The sequence below is a fragment of the Jaculus jaculus genome, chromosome 21 (assembly GCF_020740685.1).
Source record: "Jaculus jaculus isolate mJacJac1 chromosome 21, mJacJac1.mat.Y.cur, whole genome shotgun sequence".
Classification (NCBI taxonomy): domain Eukaryota; kingdom Metazoa; phylum Chordata; class Mammalia; order Rodentia; family Dipodidae; genus Jaculus; species Jaculus jaculus.
In genome coordinates this window covers 11,193,287-11,218,226 of record NC_059122.1, presented here as the reverse complement: position 1 = coordinate 11,218,226, position 24,940 = coordinate 11,193,287, and the positions used below count along the sequence as shown (strand labels likewise).

Sequence of the window (24,940 nt, the reverse complement as noted above, 5' to 3'; positions counted from 1 at the left end):
TAATAATAATAATAGTGATGGTGATGATAATAAAGTGCAATCTAGATTCATCTATGAGCACGAGGGCTCTGCCCTCTCCTACCCAGTTTGGGTCCCTTTCAGTCTCCCCCGCTCCCCTCTTCCCTCGACCTGCTGATGGTCAGCATTTCCAACTGACCTACTGATCCCTGGAATTTGACCTGTGGAATCCATGGATGGGGGTTGGGAGTGGGGGTGTCCACATTTTTTGGTTCCTGCTCCTAAAGCCATGCATTTATCCAGGCCGTGGGCTGCCTGCCTGGCAACAAGATTTGAACTCAGATGTTGGGCAGTGGGCTGGAGGGGATGGCTTATAATATCAAGGCGCCTGCCTGCAAAAGCCAAAGGGCCCAGGCTCGATTCCCCAGGACCCACGTTACCCAGATGCACATGGGGCGCATGCATCTGGAGTTTATTTGCAGTTGCTGGCCTTGGCTGACCCATTCCATGCCTCTATCTGCTTCTTTCTCAATGACAATGATAATAATTAATAATAAAGTACACAGGAGGATTCTGACCTCTCCTATCTGCTCATGGTCCCTCTCAGTCTCCCCCCCCCCCCACCCTTCCTTCCACCTGCCGATCCTCAGCATTTCCAACAGATCTACTGATCCTTGGAACTTGACCTGGGGAATCCGTGGATGGGGGTCGGGGCTGGGCGTGGCGCTTCATGTTTTTCTCCCTGCTCCTAAAGCCATGCGTTCACCCAGGCCCTGGGCTGCCCAGAAACGAGATTTGAACTCAGATGTTGGGCACAGAAAGATCCTGCCGCCTCAGGTACAATGTTCACACAGCTCTCCCTCTCAGCCCACCGTGCAGAGCTGCTCTGGAGGAACAAGGCGCGGCGTGGACGCAACCTGGTCTTGGTCTCCTGAAGCGTAAACTCCCAAGTTTATGATCTTACCTGACACTTCCTGTCCTTGGAAGGGCAAGGGTGGCTGTAAACGTGGGGCTCAGAATCTCACCCCCCATCCTTCCTGGGAGGGACCAGATTCTAAGGATCTGGTGTCTATGCTGTGTGATCCTGAGTCTATTCCCCTCTTTAGCCAGCTGGCCTAACCCGGGGCATCTTGGCCACCTGCCCAGGTTGGGCGGAGGCAGCGGGGCCTGGGAGAGATTGGCCGGCTCAGGGGAGTCCAGCCTCCCCCCACCTCCTCCAGGCCAGGAGCCAGGGACAAAAAGGTTCAGAAGAAGAAGAGCTTTTTGAGACTCTGCTCCTGAGACAAGGTGCAAGGCGAGGGGTGAGGGAACTCCAGGGACCTATCCTGCCTTAGAGCGTGCTCTGGCCATGGCTGGGGTGTCAGAGGGATCCAGTTGGTCCCCAGCAATGGCGGTTTCTGGGGAACAGTCCTGGTCACGACTCGTTGTCTCTCAGGCAGTTTGGGGCCTCCTGCTAAGTCCCTTCCCTCCTCATGTCCATCTTCCTCGTAATGTCCTCTCTCGCTGACTGTCATGGGCGCTGCCCTGGGTCTTCCCCTCTGGGAAGCAGCTTCACAGATCCCTGTTTCAGTCCACTGACCCTGGAGGTCCCCAAGGCCCTCCCCTGGGCCTCGGGGACCTCACCTTCTGTCCATCTGCTCCCCCCCCCCTCCCCAGGCAGGATGTCACAGCAGAGCCTGTCCTGGCTGGGGCCCCTGGCTGCCTTCCCATGGCTGCTCCTGCTGCTGGCCGGAGCCTGCTGGCTCCTTGCCCGGGTCCTTACCCAGACCTACACCTTGAGTGAAAAGTACCGCCACCTACGCCGTTTCCCTCAGCCTCCCAGACGGAATTGGTTCTTGGGCCACCTGGGCATGGTGAGTGCAGCCGTGGGGGATGGGTCTGGTCTGGGAGAGTGGATGGAATTCTGAGCGGGGAGAAGGGGGCTGCAGGAGCTAGGGGGGTCTGGGGTGGACTGGGCTCTCAGGTGTGGCCACATGAAGCCTTTCTCGCATCCCTGTCCTCTTATTGCTGGTCTGCTCTGGATTCAGTTGTGGCCTTGTTCCTCCCCACTTTGGGGCACACGGAGGGGCCCCTAGGATGGGGGTACCCGCGGACACAGGGCCTTTCTACTTCCTCATTGTCTGTGGCTGGGCTTGAGTTTCCATCCAGTGTCAACTTCCTGCCTGGACTATTTCTTTTTCTTTTAGTTTAAACAGAGAGAGAGAGAGAGAATGGTTTTGCCAGGGCCTCGGCCACTGCAACCGAACTCCAGACGCTTGCGCCACCTAGTGGGCATGTGTGACCTTGCACTTGCCTCACCTCAGTGCGTCTGGCTTACATGGGATCTGTAGAGTCGAACATGGGTCCTTAGAGTTTTCAGGCAAGCGCCTTCACCGCTGAGTCATCTCTCCAGCCCATGGACTAGCTCTTTATATTAGCTCATCTCTGGGTTTCTGGGTTTGTTTACCAGATGTGATCTTGGGGGTGTCCCTTGCCTTCCACATCAACTGGGGGCACAGCTGGACCAGGACAGAGTGATAAACTACTTCATTCTATTGCACTTCTCCCCTAACATGTACTTGCGAGCCTCTTGCCTACCAGTTACTCTCTTCAGGCTTTTCTCGGCCCACCCTGGACCTTGACTTAGATCCGCTGTCCCCTCGGGGTGACTTGCTCATAGCAGAGCTCAGTGCATGTGTACATGTCCAGGGATCGCTGCCCAGGATGCTCTGCCTGGTGGGCAGCAGCTCCTAATGGGCGGGAGCCATCATCCTGTTGGAGACTTAGGGGGTCACCTTTGCTCCCCTGGGCTCTGCTGAGGGTAGGAGGTCCCTGGTGTGCGCACCTTTTAGCATAGGTAGAGGTGAGGACCTTGGATCACTGAGCATGTGAGAGCACGTGATACAAGCCTTAGGGATACAACACTACCCTCAAATTCCCTTGTTAGGGCTTTTCTTTGCCCCCTGGGTTAGAAAGAGTTCACATCACCTCAGAAAATTCATCTCCTCAGCTCGGGCGTGGTGGCGCACGCCTTTAATCCCGGCACTCGGGAGGCAGAGGCAGGAGGATCGACGTGAGTCCGAGGCCACCCTGAGACTACATAGTGAATTCCACGTCAGCCTGGGCTAGAGCGAGACCCTACCTCGAAAAAAAATGAAAGAAAGGGGCTGGAGAGATGGCTTAGCGGTTAAGCGCTTGCCTGTGAAGCCTAAGGACCCCGGTTTGAGGCTCGATTCCCCAGGACCCACATTAGCCAGATGCACAAGGGGGTGCACGCATCTGGAGTTCGTTTGCAGTGGCTGGAAGCCCTGGCGTGCCCATTCTCTCTCTCTCTCTTTCTCTTTCTGTCACACTCAAATAAATAGAAATGAAAAAAAAAATTTACAAAAAAAGAAAGAAAGAAAGAAAGAAAATGGGAATTAAACATGTGCCCATAAACACATGCACACGCGTGCACGCACACACACACACATACATGTTCACAGACACGTGGTTATGCTCCACTTAACAGGGAGCAGTTTTGGAAAGTTCATCATGAGATCATTTTGTCCTTGTGCCCACGCCACACAGTGTACTTACGCAGATCTGTACGGTGTAACCTGCAGAGCGTCTATACCACGCTACACGCTTATTCCTAGTAAACAAACCTGTACACCAGGCGGCTGTTCTGAATAATGTCGACAATTGTACGGTGACAGCATTTATGTACCTAGACACATCTACAGACAGGAAAACATCAATTCTTCAGGTCCATTATACCTTATGAAACCAAGGTCAAATGCAGTCTGTCACTGCTGAGAATATCACCATGTAGGATATGATTATATGGCATAAGGAGGGAGAGAGATTAAGGGAAAGAGGGAAGGAGAAGGAAAGAGTAACGAAGAGAAAAAGGTTGGCTTGTGATGGACATTGTCTTGTCTGCTTATAGATTCTGAGAATCACACAATATACCATCTCAAGTTGGAGTACCAAAGGCTTGAGATCCCGGGGTTGGGTGGTGAACTGTCGAGTATAAATGATAGAATTCAAAGTTCAGGGACCTGAGTTTCAATTATCTGAGGGCAGGAGAGGATGGCTGTCTCAGCTGTGGGAAGTGAGAGAGAATGTGTCTTTCTTCTAGTTACTGTGTCATCTGGACCCTCAGTGGTTGAATGTTCTGCCTACCCTGAGAGGGGTGGGCCTTGCTGACTCAAGCTAGTGATTGATGGTGTCTGAGCACATCATCACAGACACACTCGGAACTCATGTTGGACCAGCTACCATATTTATAGACAGTAAACCATGATAATTCCCTCTCCCCTCACTTTCCCCTTCACAACTCCACTCTCCATCATATCCCCTCCCCCTCTCAATCAGTCTCTCTCTCTTTTTTTTAAGTTTTTTTTTTTCATTTATTTATTTGAGAGTGACAGACACAGGGAGAAAGACAGATAAAGGGAGAGAGAGAGAGAACGGGCGCGCCAGGGCCTCCAGCCACTGCAAACGAACTCCAGACGCGTGCACCCCCTTGTGCATCTGGCTAACGTGGAACCTGGGGAATTGAGCCTCGAACCGGGGTCCTTAGGCTTCACAGGCAAGCGCTTAACCGCTAAGCCATCTCTCCAGCCCAGTCTCTCTCTTATTTTGATGTCATCATCTTTTCCTCCTGTTATGACAGTCTTGTGTAGGTAGTGTCAGGCACTGTGAGGTCATGGATATCCAGGCCATTTTGTGTTGGGGGGAGCACGTTGTAAGGAGTCCTATCCTTCCTTTGGCTCTTACGTTCTTTCTGCCACCTCTTCCTCAACGGACCCTGAGCCTTGGAAGGTGTGATAGAGATGTCTCAGTGCTGAGCGCTCCTCTGTCACTTCTTCTCAGCACCATGGTGCCTTCTGAGTCATCCCAAGGTCACGGCCATCTGAAAAGTGAGAGTAGCATTAATGTATGGGTGTGAACGTTGAGAGAAGTGCTTGCTGAACTGCCCCTATTTTGCTTGTAGGTCCCTCCTACGGAAGAGGGCATGAAGGAATTGGCTCAGCTGGTGGGCACCTACCCCCAGGGCTTCATAACGTGGATGGGCCCCATAATTCCTCTCGTCACATTATGCCACCCCGACATCCTCCGATCTGTCCTCAATGCCTCAGGTACCCATGGGAGCTGGGAGCAGGGATGTGGACGTAAGAATCTGAGGGCTTCTGTGTGGCTCCTGCAATGCGCTGGCCTCTCCTTCCTGTGTCTCCTTCAGTCTACTCCCTCTTTCTGGTACTTACCATGGTCTTCATTGCTTCCTTCATTGCATCACCCACCACCCCATCCCAATATTTGCACCTCTGGGCTGCCAGGAGGCCTTGGGGAAAGGCTGTGTCCAAGAGAAAGCTCCAGCTCTGTGAAGAAGGTCTGCAGATACCCCAAGAACTTGTGGTCAGAAATGGCCCAGGGAGACATGGCTGTTGTAGATGAATGGAGAAGTGAGGCCTTTGCAGGCAGGGAGGACTTCCTGGAGGAGGAGACCCCAGATCAGCATGATCAGAGGTCAGACCACTTAAGATCCAGGTGAGAGAAAGAGCCAGGGGCACCTGGAGTGATGAGTAGGGATATTTAAATATTTTTTATATTTTATTTTATTTTTTTAAAATATTTTATTTTTATTTATTTAACAGAGAAAGAGGTGGAGAGAGAAAGAGAGAGAGAGAATGGGCACACCAAAGCCTCCAGCCACTGCAAACGAACTCCAGATGCATGTGCCCCTTGTGATCTGGCTAATGTGGGTCCTGGGGAATCAAACCTGGGTCCTTTGGCTTTGCAGGCAAGCGCCTTAACCACTAAGCCACCCCTCCAGCCCATTTTTTTGGTGTTTTGAGGTAGGGTCTCACTGTAGTCTAGGCTGACCTGAAACTTACCCTTTGGTCTCAGGGTGGCCTTGAACTAATGGTCATCCTCCTACCTCTGCCTCCCAAGTACTGGGATTAAAGGCATGAGCCACCACTCCTGGCTAAATATTTTTATTTTTATTTTTATTTTTATTTATTTATTTGAGAGAGAGAGAGAGAATGGGCATGCCAGGGCATCCAGCCACTGCAAATAAACTCCAGACGCATATGCCACCTTGTGCATCTGGCTTATGTGGGTCCTGGGGAATCGAACCTGGGTCCTTTGGCTTTGCAGATGCCTTAACCTCTAAGCCATCTCTCCAGTCCTTTAAAATTTTTTTTAAATTTTTATTTATTTATTTGAGAGTGAGAAAAAGGCAGAGAGAGGGTGAGGGAGGGAGTGAGGGAGAGAGAATGGAGTAGGGATGTTTAAATCGATGTAGGCTACACAGGGGCGTCACTGACGGCAGGGTAGTGTCTGAGTGAGATTAGGATTCCAACCCCTAAATTCTTCTCTGTGTTCAGCAAAGAATTGACAAACACAGACACAAAAGGTAAAATGTTAAAGCTTTGTTTTAAGAAAGGATACGGGTAACAGGGATACCTAAATTTCCCAAGCTGAGTAGCTGGAAGGGGTCCTGAGCGGGTTGCCATGGTGGCCCAATTTGAGCTTCTGTTTTTATATATATTTATTTATTTGAGAGAAAGAGAGGGAGTGGGAGACGCACATGCGCACACACACACACACACACACAGAGAGAGAGAGAGAGAGAGAGAGAGAGAGAGGGAGAGGGAGAGGGAGAGGGAGAGGGAGGGAGAGAATGGGCATGCCAGGGCCTCCAGCCAGTGCAAACAAACTCCAGATGCTTGCACCCCCTTGTGCATCTGGCTTACATGGGTCCTGGGAAATCCAACCGAGATCCTTTGGCTTTGCAGTCAAACACCTTAACTGCTAAGTCATCTCTTCAGCCCCCGATTTGAGCTTCTTTCTAACCTTGCAAAAGCAAATAAAGACACACCTGTTGGATGTGTCCCACGGTCAGGCTTAGAGCAGGGCCAAGGTCTTGGCCGGTTGGTGGGTATACAGGAAAGGCAACAGGCTTAAGAAGGAGCCACAGCCTCTAATCCCAGCACTCGGGAGGCAGAGGTAGGAGGATCGCCGTGAATTCGAGGTCACCCTGAGATTCCATAGTGAATTCCAGGTCAGCCTTAGCTAGAGTGAGACCCTACCTCGGAAAACCAAAAGATAAAAAATAAAAAAAATAAAGGAGGGCTGGAGAGATGGCTTAGCAGTTAAGCACTTGCCTGTGAAGCCTAAGGACCCCGGTTCAAGGCTCGGTTCCCCAGGTCCCACGTTAGCCAGATGCACAAGGGGGCGCACGCGTCTGGAGTTCGTTTGCAGAGGCTGGAAGCCCTGGTGCGCCCATTCTCTCTCTCCCTCTATCTGTCTTTCTCTCTATGTCTGTCGCTCTCAAATAAATAAATAAATAATGAACAAAAAAAATTAAAATAAATAAATAAATAAATAAAGGAGCCACCAGCCTGGAAGCGGGTGGAAAAAATGCAGCTTTGAGGAAGCCTGGGAGAGCTTTTCAAGATCAAGGTCCAGTAGGGTGGCTCTGGGTGGCCATGTTTCTCACCTGATCAGGGTAGGTTGGCACCTATGTCCTTCCTGAGCCTCTGTCCCTCCCTGCCAACGGAAAGCTGCCTTGCTCCTCTGCTCAGTCATTAATGTCACCCCTGGTCCTGCCATGGCTGAGATTAGCTTTGCCCACGTGCGGAACAGTTAAAAGGGCTTTTGGCTGGTGTGAGATATGGGCTGCTATTTCAGTGCCATCCTTTTGCCCCTTCCTGTGGTTTGTGCCCCTGTGTGTCCACTGTCTGTCCACTACAGGATCCAGAACCCCCCTGGCCTGATCTACCCTAGTGTGGCCTCTGGGTCTGGAAGAGAGCTCTGTGGGATCAGAGCTTCCACGCTTACAAGTAGCAAAGAATTGAGAACGCAGACGCATGCAAAGGGTAGATTATGACAATTTATTTTAGGGACAGTTAGAATTAAGAGGGAACTCAAAGCAGGAAAGCATGTGTCTGGAGTTTGTTTACAGTGGCTGGGGCCCTGGTGCGCCCATTCTCTCTCTCTCTCTCTCTCTCTCTCTCTCTCTCTTTCTGCCTCTTTCTCTCTCTGTCTGTCACTCTCAAATGAATAAATAAAACTTGAATTAAAAATTTTTTTTAAATGTTTTATTTTTATTTATTTATTTGAGGGGGGGTAGAGAGAGAGAATGGGCGCACCAAGGTCTCCGGTCATTGCAAATGAATTCCAGACGCATGTACCACCTTGTGCATCTGGATTATGTGGGCCTGGGGAATCAAACCTGGGTCCTTTGGCTTTGTAGGCAAGTGCCTTAACAGCTAAGCCATCTCTCCAGCCCTAAAAATTTTTTTATAAAGAAGAAAACAGAATGTCTCCACAAGGCAAATTATGTACTCTTGTAAAAGGGTGCTATACATCTTTAAAGTATGATAGCCAGCGCATGGATGCCTTCTGGTCTTTACTACTGATGCACAGGGGGCCTGACTCTTGCCTTACTGTCCAAGGCCAGATGAGCACACAATCTCTGTCACAATTGACCATGGGGGAAGGTTGTGCAGGATCAAAGAAGGCTGACACAGGTGGGCAGGCCTTAGCAGAAATCCCTTCTGCTGACCTTGAGTCATTTTGAAACTTTCATTGGACTGGGGTATCAGAGCCTAAGATGGGGTCATTCAAGTTTGAAAGAAAAATCCCCATTCTTCTTCTAAGGGCAAGAACTTCTTAATTTTAAATGTATACCTTTAAGGATAAGACTTTTGTTTTTAGAGTAAATAACATTTTGGGGCTGGAGAGATGGTTTGCTTAGAGGTTAAGGCACTTGTCTACAAAGCCAAAGGACCCAGGTTTGATTCCCCAGAACCTATGTAAGCCAGGTGCACAAGATGGCACATTCATCTGGAGTTTGCAGTAGCTGGAGGCCCTGGTATGCCAATTCTCACTGTCTCCTTTTCACTCTGCTTCTTTCTCTCCCTCTCTCAAATAAGTAGAAGTGTAAAATGTAAATAAAAATGTCTTTTTTTTTTTTTCAAAACAAAGAACATTTTTAAAGACATAGTATAAGAGCCTAACTCTGGATGGGCATGGTGGCACACGCCTTTAATCCCAGCACACGGAAGACTAAGATAGGAGCATTGCTGTGAGTTCAAGGCCACCCTGAGATTACATAGTGAATTCCAGGTCAGCCTCTGCTAGAGTGAGACCCTACCTCGAAACAAACAAACAAACAAACGAGTCTAACTCGGATACAGGAAACTAAAGCTCACAGATCCGGCACCAGAATCTGAGTGGAGAATCAGTTTATTTTCATGCCAGCGTGGTCCGTCACCGATGCTGGTGTCATGTAAGGACAGATTATGTGTATTTCAGCCATGTTAGGACATGTTAGCTCATGTGTGTCTATGTCAGGATATAGTACACAGCACTGGGGTGGACAGTTAAGCTAGGTCTTTGTAAAGGCCTGTGGAGTGCTATGCTGTGACCAGTGGAAGAGACATGTGAGGCCATGTAGAAGCCATGGGAAGGTATGTTGGGGCATGTTGTATCATGTCAGGCTGTGCCCGCTTTCGCTTTCTGGTTTGGTCTACTCTCATCTCTCCCTCCCCTCTGCTCCCTTCACCTTTGGCCCCAATCCTACCGCGTTGGCATGGGGGACTACGTGCAACCCTGACTAAGGACCACACCACCTCCCTGTCTTCATCCCCTGTCCTTTACGTTGGCCCCTGACTGTCCTTGTTCATACCAGCTGCGGTTGCTCTGAAGGATGTCATCTTCTACAGCTTTTTGAAGCCCTGGCTAGGTGAGTACTTGCAGGTAAGGGAGCTGGAAGGACCCTTGGGTCCCAAGGAAAAGCACCCAACTTGTCCACTGCCATGGCTGCCCCATCAGGGGATGGACTCTTGCTGAGTGCTGATGACAAATGGAGCCGCCACCGTCGCATGCTGACCCCAGCCTTCCACTTCAACATCCTGAAGCCCTATGTGAAGATCTTCAATGACAGCATAAATATCATGCATGTGAGTCTCTTGGACCCAAGTTCCCAGCTACAGCCTGGGGAAGAAGGGTGTCTGGATAGGTCCACTCTACAGTATTGCTTCTGAAGGGTCACATTAGGGTCACTGCTAATATTTTTCCTTCCCAAGACTCCATGTGCTTTGTAACAAAAATTACCACCTTATGTTCATGCAAGTACCATGGAGTCATGTCTATGGAACATGGTGCTGGGGTGGGGTTCTCTGAAGGGGTGAGTTTCTTGATAACTGCTTTTTGTTGTTGTTGTTGTTGTTTCAAAGTAGGGGTCTCACTCTAGCCCAGGCTGACCTCGAATTCACTATGTAGTCTCAGAGTGGCCTTGAACTCATGGCGATCCTCCTACCTCTGCCTCCCGAGAGCTGGGATTAAAGGAGTGTGCCACCACGCCTGGCTTAAGGGGTGAGTTTCTATGTGTCCCACCCAGACACCCTAAAAAACCACTGCACACAGTCATGCAGAAGACAGCTTAGAAACTTCTGCTAAGGAACAAGGTTCTTCCCAGCCAATTAGTTGGAACCAAGGAGTGTTGATGACTCTAAAAATGGTTTAAGTCAGGGGATCTGTAGATTAGGGTCGGGTCACTCATGGTATTTGATCAGTTGTGTGTCAGGTGGGCGGCTCGGCTGACCCTTGCTTGGTTTTCTCCTATTTGGGGTTTGGTCAACTTCAGGCTAATTTACAGTGGCTTCAGCTGTGACAACTAGACTTTTGTCCTTGTCTCTCTCTAGAAGTAATCCTGGGCATGTTCCCATGGCACAGATAGAGTTCCATGGGAGTAAAAGAGAGTATAAAGGTTGTCACTTGAAGTTCCCGTTTAATTAAAGGTATAGCCTCACCAAGTAAGCAAGCTAACTTATCCGCTTGCAAGAATGAATCACCATGTACCCTTCTTGTGGTCCTCTCCAAGTCCTTACCTTGCTCGTATCCTGGATACAACATGATTGTGAGGCTAGCCTGTTTATACCCAGCCCTTGGATTCTGCGTTGGACTTCTGACTTTGACCAACACAATCTCAGGATGAGCTTGCTTATTTCTCATGGGTGTTGCCAGACACATGAGATTTCTGGGTTAGGAATGAAAGTCAGTCAGTTACTCACTGCGCAGCAAGCATCATGAGTGCCTTGCTGGGTTTTGTTTTTTCTCCAAGGCATCTGGATCCCATGGGAACCAGCACAGGTAGGCTTCATTAGGTGCCGGCTCCAGTGGTAGATTGCATTAGTCTTTTTGTTTGCTTGCTTGCTTTTTTTTTTTTTTTCAAGGTAGGGTCTCTCTCTGGCCCAGACTAACCTGGAACTCACTATGTAGTCTCAGGCTGGCCTCGAACTCACAGCGATCCTCCCACCTTGGTCTTCTGAGTGCTGGCAGGAAAGGTGTGTGCCACCATGCCTGACCTTTGCATTGGTCTTCTAGAATCTGTTTTTATAGCTAGCAGAGAAAATTCAATATTTACCCGTGCAGGGGCATCACTGGAGCCCACAGTTTCTGTGAAATGGCTCAGGTTAAGGACATGATAATAGTATAATATTGGCATGCTTGGCAAGGATTCTCAGGGAAACATGGTAGGTGTACTAATCCCAAAATAGTCATAGTTTTTTGTTTTTTTTTTTTAGGCAAGTCCAACAGACTGGCCTTTTTTGTTTTTTAATGTGAGACAGCAAGAGTGAGAGATAGATGAGAAAGAGAGAGGCAGACAGAGAGAGAGAGAGAGAGAGAGAATTGGCACACCAGGGCCCCTAGCCACTGCAATAGAACTCCAGATGTGTATGCCACCTTCTGTGTGCTTGTGCATCTGGCTTATGTGGGACCTGGAAAGTTGAACATGAGTCCTTAGGCTTCGCAGGCAAGTGCCTTAACTGCTAAGCCATCTCTCCAGGCCAGTACTCATAGTTTTGAAGTCAATTTATAACAAACAACGATGATGATTTATAGGGCCCTTCCCATTTGCTGGAACTGGTAGTGTAGTCGACAGCTTCACATCACTGGGATGAACTTCCAGACCAGGCACAGTTATCGAGGAAGGGATATTTATTGAAGCTTACAGATCCAGGGGAAGTTCCATAATGGCAGAAGAAGTTGGCCCCCTTTTCATAGGACTGAGCAGAGAGAGAAAGAGAGAAGCCACAAGCCAAAACCCAAAAGCCACACCACCAGAACACACAAACACACTTCATGAACTCCAGACAGAACTCAAGCATATCTTTAGACTGAAATTCCACATTCACCCCCCACTTTAGGGCTGGGCCTTAGGATACACCCACAGTGATACCTCCTCCAGCCAAGTGCCTGCAGATCTAAATTTCAAACTGTACTAAAATCCTGAACAGATTGGGGACCATCCATTCAAAGTACCCACAGATACCATGCCCAAACCCCATCACCTGTGCTGTTCAGTTTAATTTTCACAAGCCTGTGAGGTAGAGGTTCCATCTCCCCCCCGCCCATTAAGGGTGAAACTGAGGGTCAGAGATATCAGGGCGCTGTCCGGTAGTAAGAGATCCAGGAATGGTGGCATAGGGATTCCAGTGTGGTTCATCAGATACCAAATCAGATCAACGTTACTGTTGCTAAAGACCTGACAGGTGGAAAAAAAAATAAATTGGGGAGGGGGGGTGTCAATGAGCTAAGGGTCCACAGAGGAAAAGGAGGTGGAGCTGAGACTTGAACCACCACCATTCCTGACCCTCCGCCTTGGGCCTTCATTTTCTGTAGTAATCCCTTTCACTTCTGCCTAGGCTTGCTTACGCCTGGGGTCAGGGTCAGGTGCCTGGGGCAGAGGGTCAGGAGGGCTGCTCAGGCGTGTTCACCCTGAAGACTGGGGATGGTCAGAGCTTCGAGGAGCTGAGCCCAGCTATGGCATTGTTCCTTTCTCTGGCCAGGCCAAGTGGCAGCGCCTGGCCTCAGGGGGCAGCGCCCGTCTGGACATGTTCGAGCAAGTCAGCCTCATGACCTTGGACAGTCTGCAGAAATGCGTCTTCAGTTTTGACAGCAACTGTCAGGAGTGAGTCTCGGTCACAGGCCTGGGGACCTGGGCTTAGGGACCTAAGGGAGCAGTTGAGGAGAAAAGACAGTCTAGAGAGAGCAGAGGGCACTGCCTGCAGGGGGTACGGCAGAACTGGCATGGAACCAACTGGAACGGGAAATAGTGAGTGGTCCTTCCTGGCAGGTGCAATTATCCCGATGAAGGCGTGGGGTGTAGCTGGGTGGAGAATGGGCCTCTGGCGGGGAGAGGGCACACGTGGAATGAGGTCAGTAGAGCAAGTTAGTGGTTGAATCCGGAAGACACTGAATTCCCAGCAAAGGTGTGAACTTTAGCTGTCAGTTCTAGAAAACTAATGGAGGTGGTCGAGGTTGTAGCCGGTTTTGTCACTGTGACAAAATACCTGAAATTACCAAATTAAACGAGGAGAGATTCACTGTGGCACATGGTTATAGAGACTTCAATGCTTGTCTGTCTCCACTGCATTTGGGTCCGTGTCCTAAACTACCATCGTGGTAAGAGCGTAGGTGGCAGGAAACCTTACCTCGTGGCAGCTGAGAGAGAGGGGGCTGGAGGGACGGCTTAGGGGTTAAGGCCAAAGGACCCAGGTTCGAGTCCCCAGGACCCACATTAGCCAGATGCACAAGGTGGTGCACACGTCTGGAGTTCAACTGCAGTGGCTGGAGGCCCTGACGTGCCCATTCTCTCTCTCTGTAAAATAAATAACTAAATAAGAATAAAACATTTGAAACAAGAGAGAGATTGGCAGAGCCCCTCTTAAAGGGACACCCCTAATGAACTAACTCCCTCCCATTTAAACCCCACCTCTTAAAGGTTCCAGCACAATTCAACAGCCCAATTGGATGGCGGCCTAGCTTTAACACAGGGGGCTTGGTGGGACACTCCCAAACTGAAGAATAGCCAGTGACGGGCAAGCTCACAGCAGAGCTCTGCAGGCACTGAGTGTCCTGTAGGCACAAGGTGGCATTCACACTGTGGCTGGGCACTCCGGCCCAGGCCGCAGACCAACCTAGATGTGACTTCGGAGCTGTGTGAACAGTGTTAGGGAGTAGATGGGTCAGGACTAGATCCGGGGTGGGGGGCGGGGTGTTGGTCTGATGTTTACACTGCTCTGGAAGTGCAGAGGGGACATCGAGGCAGCCTATGAGGGGGGGACGCAGGGAGAAAAAAGACTGGGTAGCCAGTTCTCACAGCTCACCCCTCTGGGTCTGTGTGGCCATCTGTCTCTGGATTCGTAGTGCTTTAATGGGAGACAGTCCCCACCTGCTGTTGAGACCTATTTCTTTCTTTCTTTCATTTTTTTTTTTTTTCTTTTTTTGGGTGTTCGAGGTAGGGTCTCACTGTAGCTCAGGCTGAGCTGGCATTCACCGTGTAGTCTCAGGGTGGCCTCCGACTCACGGAGATCCTCCTGCCTCTGCCTCCCGAGTGCTGGGATTAAAAGCGTGCGCCACCACATCCAGCCCTGTTTTATTTTTATTTATTATTATTATTGTTGGTATTTTGGATTTCCAAGGTAGGGTCTTCCTCTAGCCCAGGCTGACCTGGAACTCACTATGTGGTCTCAGGCTGGCCTCGGCCTCACGGCGACCCTCCTACCTCTGCCTCCCAAGTGCTAAGCTTAAAGGTGCCTGGGTCTTTTTGTTTGTTTGTTTTTTGTTTTGTTTTTTTCGAGGTAAGGTCTCACTCTATCCCAGGCTGACTAGAATTCGCTGTGTCGTCTCAGGCTGGCCTCGAACTCACAGCCATCCTCCTGCCTCTGTCTCTCGAGTGCTGGGCTTAAAGGTGCCTGGCTCTTTTTGTTGTTGGTGGTGTTTGTTTTTTGTTTTGTTTTGTTTTGTTTTTCAAGGTAGGGTCTCCCTCTAGCGCAGGCTGACCTGGAATTCGCTGTCGTCTCAGGCTGGCCTCGAACTCACGGCGACTCTCCTACCTCTGCTTCCTGAGCGCTGGGATTAAAGGCGTGCGCCTCCACGCCCGGCTCTGTTTCTTAGCCATGTCTCCCTCGTGTTGCAGGAAACCCAGCGCGTACATTGCTGCCATCCTGGAGCTCAGCGCCGTGGTGGTCAAGAGGCACCAGCAGCTGCTTCTGCACCCGGACCCGCTGTTCCATCTCACCAGCGACGGGCGGCGCTTCCGCAAGGCCTGTGGCCTGGTGCACGAGTTCACAGACGCCGTGGTCCGGGAGCGGCGCCGCACCCTCTCCACTCAGGGTGTGGATAACTTCCTCCAGGCCAAGACCAAGGCCAAGACTTTGGACTTCATTGATGTGCTGCTGCTGGCCAAGGTGGGCACGGCAACGGGGTGGAATGGAGCGTTAAGATGATTTCACTAGGACCGGGCGTGGTGGCGCACACCTTTGACCCCAGCACAGAGGCAGGAGGATCGCCGTGAGTTCGAGGCCACCCTGAGACTACGTAGTGAATTGCAGGTCAGACCCGAGCTAGAGTGAGACCCTACCATGAAAAAAAACCAACCAACAACCCAACAAACAAAAAGAAATTAAAACACCAGTGGGCCACCGATTCCTGCAACCAGGGACCGAACGTCAGGCAGGGACGGCAGCCAGAAGTGATGCTTACGCTGTGGGGACTCTGGCACTGGTGACCAAGAGAGGTGCAGGGGAGGAGCGGGGACGGGGGAGCGGGCTGGGATGTCTGAATGGACTTGGGATCTTCGGAGATGGTCTCGGGTTAAATACAGGAGCCTCCGAACCGGTGTGATCTGGGATCTTGTCTTGTCTCTAGGACAAAGATGGAAAGGAGCTGTCAGATGAGGACATCCGAGCGGAAGCCGACACCTTCATGTTCGAGGGTGAGCGTCCTGGCGTAGGACTAAGGACAAGGCAGTGGCGTCTCCGTCCTAGGGGACGTGTTGAGCGGGCCATTGACCGTCCCCCGTTCTAGCCATCCTCCCCTTCCCCAAGGCGACTGCCTGAGAGCTGTCTACCCCAGGGGTGCTGAAACACCCCAGAGACCCAAGCCTGCTTGGCTGTCCCTCAGGCCACGACACCACAGCCAGTGGGCTCTCCTGGGTCCTGTACAACCTGGCGAGGCACCCAGAACACCAGGAGCGCTGTCGGGAGGAGGTGCGGGAGCTCCTGAGGGGCCGAGACACTGAAGAGATTGAGTGGTGAGTGGAATGCGGGCCCTCCTGAGCAGGGGGGCGGCGGAGCCCCTTTTTCGCTGATTCTCCATCAGAGCTCGGTGGGAACGGCGCTGGCCTCATTCACAAGGAGATAGTGTCGTGCTTTGGGGCAGAAAGATTTGGACTGTCAAGAGAATTAAGACTGTGTGAGATCACATGGATCCACTCTGCACGTGTTGAGTAAATGAACTTCCTCTCCTCTCACATGTCATTTTCCCGAATGTCCCCCCTTCCCTGATTATTGTTCTCGAATTCTTTTTTTTTTTTTTTTAAATATTTCTAAGCTGGGCATGGTGGCCGTGAGTTCGAGGCCACTCTGAGCCTACATATGAATTTATGAATTCCAGGTCAGCCTGAGCTAGAGTGAGACCCTACCTCAAAAACACTAATATATATATATATATATATATATATATATATATATATATATATATATATATATATATATATATATATGAAAAACAGGGAGGGCGGGAGAGAGAGAATGGGCGCGCTAGGGCCTCCAGCTGCTGCAAACAAACTCCACATGCGGGCGCACCCTTGTGCATCTGGCTTATGTGAGTTCTGGGGAATCGAACCTGGGTCCTTTGGCTTTGCAGGCAAGTGCCTTAACCACTGAGCCATCTCTCCAGCCCCTTGTTCTCTAATTCTTGCCATACTAACCTGCTCTGGGAATCATAGAGGTACCTGGAAGTAAAGGCCACCTGTGTGCTGTACACATCTGCATTATCCGTGCATCCAGCCTTCATAAAGCAAACCCTCCCACGTGGTGTTCCCACAATTTTGTGCCCAACCCATCCTGTGTTAAGGATACAGCCCAGGGGCCTGCCTGCCAGGAGCTGCTAGCTTTGTGAGAGAACAGTATCCTAAAGGCTGGGGTGCTCCCGGTACACGGGCAGGCATGTGTCCTGGGAGTGTAAGAAGAAAAAGGACCCTGAATGACGGTCAGCACCCATGTGGAGCTGGGGAATAGGATGTAGGACCAACAGAAGGGGATGGAGGCGGTGACTGGGAGGGGGAGAGAGAACTGGAGAGATGGCTTAGCGGTTAAGGCGCATGCCTGCGAAGCCAAAGGACCCAGGTTCAATTTCCCAGGACCCATGTAAGCCAGATGTACAAGGAGGCACATGTGTCTGGAGTTCGTTTGCAGTGGCTGGAGGCCCTGGTGTGCCCATTCTCTCTCTCTCTGCTTGCAAATGAATAAATAAAGCTTAAAAACAAAAAGAAACAAAGATGAGGGAAAGGGAACAGGAAGGGGGATGGAGATTGGAAGAGACGAAAATAGTAGGAAGGGAACAGAGGAAGAACAGACCTGTCACGTTTGTCTTTTGCTTGTATTTTTCTGTTTTGGTTTTTCAAGGTAGGGTCTCACTCTGGCCCAGGCTGACCTTCAATTAAGTATGTAGGCTCAGGGTGGCCTCAAACTCACAGCGATCCTCCAACCTCTGCCTCCCGAGTGCTGGGGTTAAAGGCATGCGCCACCACGCCCGGCCTTTTGCTTATATTTTTCATTTTTTAATTTTATTTATTTTGAAGCACGGTCTCACTCTAGCCCGGACTGGCCCTGAACTCACAATGATCCTCCTACCTCAGCTGGGATTAAAGGTGCTCACCACCATATTCGGCTTGTTTGCATTTTTAAAGTTTATTTTTATTTGAGACAAGGGGGGGGGGGACAGAGAGAGAGAGAAAGAGAGAGGGAGAGAAATGGGTGCATCAGGGCTTCCGGTCACTGCAAAGCAACTCCAGATGCATGCCCGCCACCTTGTGCTTACCGTTAAGTCATCTCTCCAGCCCTCCTTTTATGTTTACATTAAAAAGAAAAATTGCTGTTTCCTTAAGGAGCCTGTAGTTTTATTTCTTAGCTATGGTGAGTGTTTGGACGCTGCGTAGGTCACAAAATGAGCTTCTAAAGACAACTGGCTACATTTTCTCCAGAAGTTTCCCGAATTCTTGACTTTCCTGGAGGTTATTCCGTTATTGGCGAGGAAAGGTTGTACCAGGTGACAGCGAGCTAGCAGAGCCTGGTCTGTTCCTGGGATGACTGTTGGGCGGGGGGTTCCTCAGGGACGACCTGGCTCAGCTGCCCTTCCTGACCATGTGCATCAAGGAGAGCCTGCGGCTGCATCCCCCGGTCGTCGTCATCTCCCGCCGCTGCACCCAGGACGTCGGGCTCCCGGATGGCCGGGTCATCCCCAAAGGTGCCCACGGGGCAAGGGGAGGATGATCCTGGAGCTCACAAAGGGCTTTACCAAGGCTCATCGGGCCTACCTCTGTTTTCCCGCAGGTGTTATCTGCCTCCTCAGTATTTTTGGGACCCATCACAACCCTACGGTGTGGCCGGACCCGGAGGTGCTTTTCCCCTTTCTAGGGAGAGGTCTAGGGAGAGACGATGCAGGGGGAGGGAGGGCGAAGTTTCGATCCAGTACTTCGGAGCTCACCTTCCCCGGTTCACGGGAGACGGATGCACGCGGGCACCTCGGTCCCTGCCCGTGCACGGGAGACGATGCACGCGGGCATCTCGGTCCCTGGCCGTGCACGGGAGACGGATGCACGCGGGCACCTCGGTCCCTGGCCGTGCACGGGAGACGGATGCACGCGGGCACCTCGGTCCCTGGCCGTGCACGGGAGACGGATGCACGCTGGCACCTCGGTCCCTGGCCGTGCACGGGAGACGGATGCACGCTGGCACCTCGGTCCTTGCCCGTGCACGGGAGACGATGCACGAGGGCATCTCGGTCCCTGGCCGTGCACGGGAGACGATGCACGCTGGCACCTCGGTCCCTGGCCGGGCACGGGAGACGATGCACGCGGGCATCTCGGTCCCTGGCCGTGCAGGGGAGACGGATGCACGCTGGCATCTCGGTCCCTGGCCGTGCACGGGAGACGGATGCACGCGGGCACCTCGGTCCCTGGCCGGGCACGGGAGACGATGCACGCTGGCATCTCGGTCCCTGGCCGTGCACGGGAGACGGATGCACGCGGGCATCTCGGTCCCTGGCCGTGCACGGGAGACGGATGCACGCTGGCATCTCGGTCCCTGGCCGTGCACGGGAGACGGATGCACGCGGGCACCTCGGTCCCTGGCCGGGCACGGGAGACGGATGCACGCTGGCATCTAGGTCCCTGGCCGGGCACGGGAGACGGATGCACGCGGGCACCTCGGTCCCTGGCCGTGCACGGGAGACGGATGCACGCGGGCACCTCGGTCCCTGGCCGGGCACGGGAGACATGCCTGCCACCCAGCATGGCCGTCTGTCCCGCAGGTCTACGACCCCTTCCGCTTTGACCCCGAGAACGTCAAGGACAGATCACCCCTCGCTTTCATTCCTTTCTCGGCCGGGCCCAGGTGAGGCCGGGGCTTGGGGCTGAGGGTGGGCTGCGGTGCAGGCCCGACCGCGGGGGAAGGAAGGCCAGGTGGCCAGCCACCTTCGCCTGCGTCCCCGCCCGACCGTCCCCCGCTCGCCGTCCCTCCCGCAGGAACTGCATCGGACAGACGTTCGCCATGAGCGAGATGAAGGTGGCGCTGGCGCTGACGCTGCTGCGCTTCCGCGTCCTGCCCGACCGCGCCGAGCCGCGCCGGCAGCCCGAGCTGATCCTGCGCGCCGAGGGCGGACTGCGGCTGCGCGTGGAGCCGCTGGGCGCGCCTGCGCGCTGAGCGTGCCGGGAATCCTCCCTCCTCCCCCCTCCCACCCCCGCCAGCTGCCGCCTGCTCTGCGCATGCCCCGGAGGGTGCCGCCGCCGCCCAGAGCCAGCAGGGGGCGCTGCCGATCTCGCGCGGGGCTGCGCGTGCGCGCTGCGCGTGCCTGGCTCTTCCCTCGCCCACCGCCTTGTCTGCGCATGCTCGGGCGTCGCCGCGCGCCCGCTGCCGAGGGCGGGGAATGGCGGGTCTCTTCTCACTTCCGTCTGACCGCGCCTTCTCCCAGGGGCCCAGCTGGGCTAAACTCTCCGGCCAGTAGGCAGCCGACGGTGCCAAGTGGAGGGCCCCAGGCTTGAAGGCCGGAGTCTGGGCCCCAAGCCTCACCGGAACCGTATCCCCCAGCTCTTGACCTCTGACCCGGTGTCCTTTGAATGACCGGTTTCTTTCACTTCCGGTTTGTCACCGTGTTTGTGGGCACTTAAGTGGCGACACTTACTAAATATTACAAGCCTGCCGTATTTTTTTTTTTTGTGTGTGTGTGTGTGTGTTTGTGTGTGAGTTGGGGGCTTTACTATGTTGTCCTGGGTGGTGTGATGTTAATATTCTTTTAAAAAATTTATTTACAAGGAAAGAGAGAGAAAAATAGGAATGTGTGCACCAGGGCCTCCTACCGTTGCAAACGAACTCCAGACACATGCATGACTGTTCATCTGGCTTTACGTGGGCACTGGGATTCAAACTTGGCTCTTGAGGCTTTGTAAGCAGTGCCTTTAACCACTGAGCAATCCCTCCAGCCCTCAGGCTGCTGATTGTGTGTGTGTGTGTCTGTGTGTGTGTGTGTGTGTGTGTGTGTGTGTGTGTGTTTCAAGGTAGGGTCTCAGTGTAGTCCAGGCTGACCTGAAATTCACTATGTAGTCTCAGGATGGCCTCCAAATCATGGCCATCCTCCTACTTCTGCCTCCTAAGTGCTGGGATTAAAGGCGTGCACCAGCACGCCTTGTTGATACGTTATTTATTTATTTTAATCTGAGGGAAAGAGGCAGGCTTAGAGACAAAAGGAGAGAATGGGCAGGCCAGGACGTCCAGCTGCTGCAAATGAACTCTAGATGCATGTGCCACCCTTGTGCTGAAAGGCCCAAGAATTCAGAAGCCCAGAAATACTATCACGCTCCAAAGGGCGCTTAAGCGGGCCCCTGCATACCTCAAACTCCAGGCTTTACTCTCTGTTGGAAGCAAGTAAAGAATCCCTCTTCTCATTATATCAGAGCCCGCTCCTAATATAAAACTAGGTAAAAAGGGCATGAGATAGCCCTCGAGGATGGGAAATGAGTAATGAAGTGAACCGCTTATTTGGTTTCTGTAAATAGCCTGCACCATAAGCCTTAATAGCCTGCACCATAAGCTTTAATAGCCCACACCGTAAGCCTTAGTAGCCTGCACCATAAGCCGTAGCAGCCTGCCTCAGACCACCAAGGTCATAGGAGACTGATACCACACTCTGCTACCCCCACCCAAGGACCTGTGCAAATGCTGACCACCAAGGTCATAGGAGACTGATTGGTCCACGAGGGGCTTGAACAAATTAAACTAATTAGCTTAGAAACTACGGGGTGGCACAAACTGACTGGCTCTCACCCCACAGGCTCCTGATGTTAAAAAAATGATTGGTCTAATGCACAGGCTTTGTTAGAAACCCTATAAAAACTGTCCCGTTCCTGCATTCGGGGCTCTGCAGTCCTCTACCCCTGTGAGGTGTACGACTGTGGGCCCCAGCGCGCTTGGAATAAAATCCTCTTGATGCAGTTTGCATCAAGACCGCTTTTCGTGAGTGATTTGGGGTGTCGCCATATCCGGGCAGAGCGTGGGGTCCCCACGTTGGGGTTCCTTCAGTGCATCGGGCTTACATGGGTCCTGGGGAATCGAACCTGGGTCCTTTGGCTTTGCAGGCAAGTGCCTTAACCACTAAACTATCTCTCCAGCCCCCCAACTCCTGGTTTCTAGAGGAACTTCTGCCCCAGGCTTTCAACAGCAGGGGAATGCAGCCAGTGAGCCGCCACATTGGGCCAGTCCTACCTGTTGTTTTGTGTGTCTGATCATTGTGGGATAGTGTGAGTTTTCATTAGTGAGAACAGAGGGAGTGGGCGGGGTAGCAGGTGGAAAGTGGGGTGGAGAACTCTCTCCACGTTATGGACACAGATACAAGTAGACTTCTTCAATGTATCTGTAGGGGTTCTCCTTCGGGGTTTCCGGGGCCAAGACTGAGTGCCTCCCAAAAGATTCTGAATTGGTGGGCACCGGGGACTATTGTAAGACAGAAGTGCCACCGGGGTGGATGTGTAGCTGGGTGGCAGAGCTCTTGTTGAGCATGCGTGAAGCCGTGTTCCACCCACCCACACCAAATTTATTAAAAGCAAAACACAGGGGCTGGAGAGATGGCTTAGCGGTTATGCGCCTGCCTGTGTAGCCTAGGGACCCTGGTTCGAGGCTCGATTCCCCAGATGGAAAAGGGGGCGCACGTGTCTGGAGTTCGTTTGCAGTGGCTGGAGGCCCTGACACACCCATTCTCTCTCTCTCTCTCTCTGCCTCTTTCTCTCTCCCTGTCACTCTCAAATAAATAAATAAAACGAACAAAAATATATTAAAAACAAAACAAAACACAGGGCAAGGAGACAAAACGCACTAAAAGGAGATGAAGATGTTTAGCTTATTTATCTGAAAGCTACATTTGGTTTTCTTTACCTGTAGTCTCACTTGGAACACTATTCCTATTTCCAATATACACCCATAAAAAAAAGAGAGAGCCATCTGTGAAACCTAAGATTCAGGTTTGATTCCCCAGGTCCCACATAAGCCAGATGGACAAGATGGTGCATGCATCTGGAGTTTGTTTACAGTGGCTAGAGGCCCTGGCATGCCCATTCTTTCTCTTTCTCTTGTAGAACTTCTCTGGAAAGATCACTCCAATGCCAGTATGAGTGAAAGTCGAATTGTTTATTACCCCGGGGGCCAAAGAGCTTGAGGCAGCCCTCCAGAGGAGCTTTGACCCAGAGCCAGGGGGAATTTTATTTCCTTTTTATAGTTTCCAGAGCCGAGGGGAGGGGTGAGAAAACAGATAAGACACTTTGCATATCAATCACTTCTGCAGTCAGGCCTCCCTAACAATGGACTACATTTTACTTGGTTTTAGCCTAAACTGTCTTTCTTTCTTATTGCCCCTTTGGGGCCCTTTCTGGACAGCTCCTGTTCGGGATTTTTCCATCTTCTGACCAAGATAAATTTTAGCTCCTCAGCAATGAACTCTTACAATAACTCAGTGAATCAGATCAGCTTTTAGCTTCTTTTCTACCACATGCTCTCTCAAATAAGTAAATATTTTTTAAAAGAAACTACAGCATGACTGTGGTCTATAATGTCACCATTTTAAGTAATCACACATTCTCTCATACATAACCTCCATTTTGAAATTTTAAAGCACTATTTATGGATGTGAATATTTCACTTGCCTCTCAAAAATATAAGCAATGTCCTGTTCAAATATGCCATTTGGTTGGTTACAAAGTTTCTGAAAAGATACCCAACATCATTAAGAATTAGGGAAATGGTTACAATGAGTCCTCAAACTTTTAAACTAAATATTCTGGCACAAATGCGTGAAATTAAGTTGGCAACATTAAAGGTCACATGTCTACGTTGGAAAAAAAAAAAAGAATTAGGGAAATGGGGACTGGAGATATGGCTTAGCAGCAAAGCCCAAGGACCAGAGCTAATTCCCCAGGACCCACATAAAGCCAGATGCAAAAAAGTGCCTCATGAGTCTGGAGTTCATTTTCAATGGCTGGAAGACCTGGCACAACCATACTCTCTCTCATAAATAAATTAACTAATTAATTAAATTTTAAAAAACGAATGAAACAAAGAGCTAGTTCTTTGAGCACGTAAACAAGATTGATAAACCTTTAGCAAAACTTACCAAAAGAACCAAATCAGAAAAAAAAAATGAGTTGAAAAGGGCACCATTACATTACAGATACCAATGAAATTCAGAAAAATCTAAGGATATACTCCATGCAGTTGGAAAATCTAAAAGAAATGGAAAAAACTTCTACACGTATCTACCAAAATTAAAGCAATATGAGATAAACCACTTAAGCGGACCTACAAAAAGCAATGAGATCAAAGCAGTTATAAAAAAATCTTTCCTTGTATCCATACGAAATTTGTTGTTAATAATAACAACAATAATAAAGATTTAAAAAAAAATCTTTCTTGGACTGGAGAGATGATGGTTCAGTGGCTAAGACACTTGTCTGCAAGACCGGATGACCAGGGTTCGATTCCCCAAAACCCACGTAAGCCAGATGCACAAAATGGGGCATTATCTGGAGTTTGTTTGCAGTGGCTAGAGGCCCTGTTGTTCTCTCTTTCTCTCATTCCTTACAAGTAAATATTTTTTTAAAAAATATTTTTATTTTATTTATTTAAGAGGAAGAAAGAGAGTGAATGGGTGTGGTAGGGCCTCCAGCCACTACAAATGAACTCCAGATGCATGCACCACCTTGTGCATCTGGCTTATGTTGGTCCTGGGGAATCGAACCTGGATCCTTTGGCTGTGCATCAAATAAGCAGTTAAGGCACTTGCCTATGAAGCCTAAGGAGCCAGGTTTGATTCCCCAGGACCTATGTAAGCCAGATGCGCAAGGTGGTGCAAGTATCTGGAGTTGATTTGCACTGGCTGGAGGACCTGGTGTGCCTGTTCTCTCTATCTGTATATACCTGTGTCTTCCTTTCTCAAAAACTAAATAAAAAGTAGAAAAGCTGTTCTACCTCTGTCAAATAAATAAAAAATATTTAAAAAAATCAGTTTTAGAGCCAGAGACATGGCTTTAGTTGTTAAGGTGCTTTTCTGCAAAGCCAAAGGACCCAGATTCGATTCCCCAGGACTCACGTAAGCCAGATGCACAAGGGGGTGCACATATCTGAAGTTCATTTGCAGTGGGTGGAGTCCCTGGGGCACCCATTCTCTCTCTCCAATAAATAAATAAAATCAGTTCTACTTGTTACCATGAATGGATCAATGTCTTAAGAGAACCTTATTGGTTTAAATGTTACTGAGAACAGATCAATATATTTAAAAAAATTATTTATTTATTTGCAAGGACAGAGAGAGAGAAGACAGAGAAACAATGGGCATGCTAGGGCCTGTAGCCACTGCAAGTGAACTACAGACACATGCCCCTTGTGCATCTGGC

At 50.7% G+C, this 24,940-nt stretch overlaps 1 protein-coding gene across 4 annotated transcripts; it reads left to right on the top strand.

The window, feature by feature from the left end:
- The first annotated feature begins 1,194 nt into the window (after positions 1 to 1,194).
- On the top strand, positions 1,195 to 19,709 carry LOC101599248 (leukotriene-B4 omega-hydroxylase 3-like). 4 transcript variants are annotated; one of them, XM_045139251.1, is made up of 13 exons: positions 1,195 to 1,259; positions 1,619 to 1,811; positions 4,919 to 5,063; positions 9,626 to 9,679; positions 9,769 to 9,896; positions 12,789 to 12,910; positions 14,921 to 15,191; positions 15,652 to 15,718; positions 15,907 to 16,036; positions 18,119 to 18,252; positions 18,339 to 18,403; positions 19,318 to 19,400; positions 19,532 to 19,709. In XM_045139251.1, exons 2-13 carry the CDS (start codon positions 1,620 to 1,622, stop codon positions 19,707 to 19,709), a joined length of 1,569 nt encoding a protein of 522 aa, XP_044995186.1. In that variant the 5' UTR covers positions 1,195 to 1,259; position 1,619. The 4 variants fall into 4 exon arrangements, with proteins under 4 accessions (XP_044995186.1, XP_044995183.1, XP_044995187.1 ...); XM_045139248.1 differs by having other exon boundaries at positions 1,202 to 1,245; positions 1,615 to 1,811; XM_045139252.1 differs by having other exon boundaries at positions 1,204 to 1,245.
- Positions 19,710 to 24,940: the final 5,231 nt, after the last annotated feature.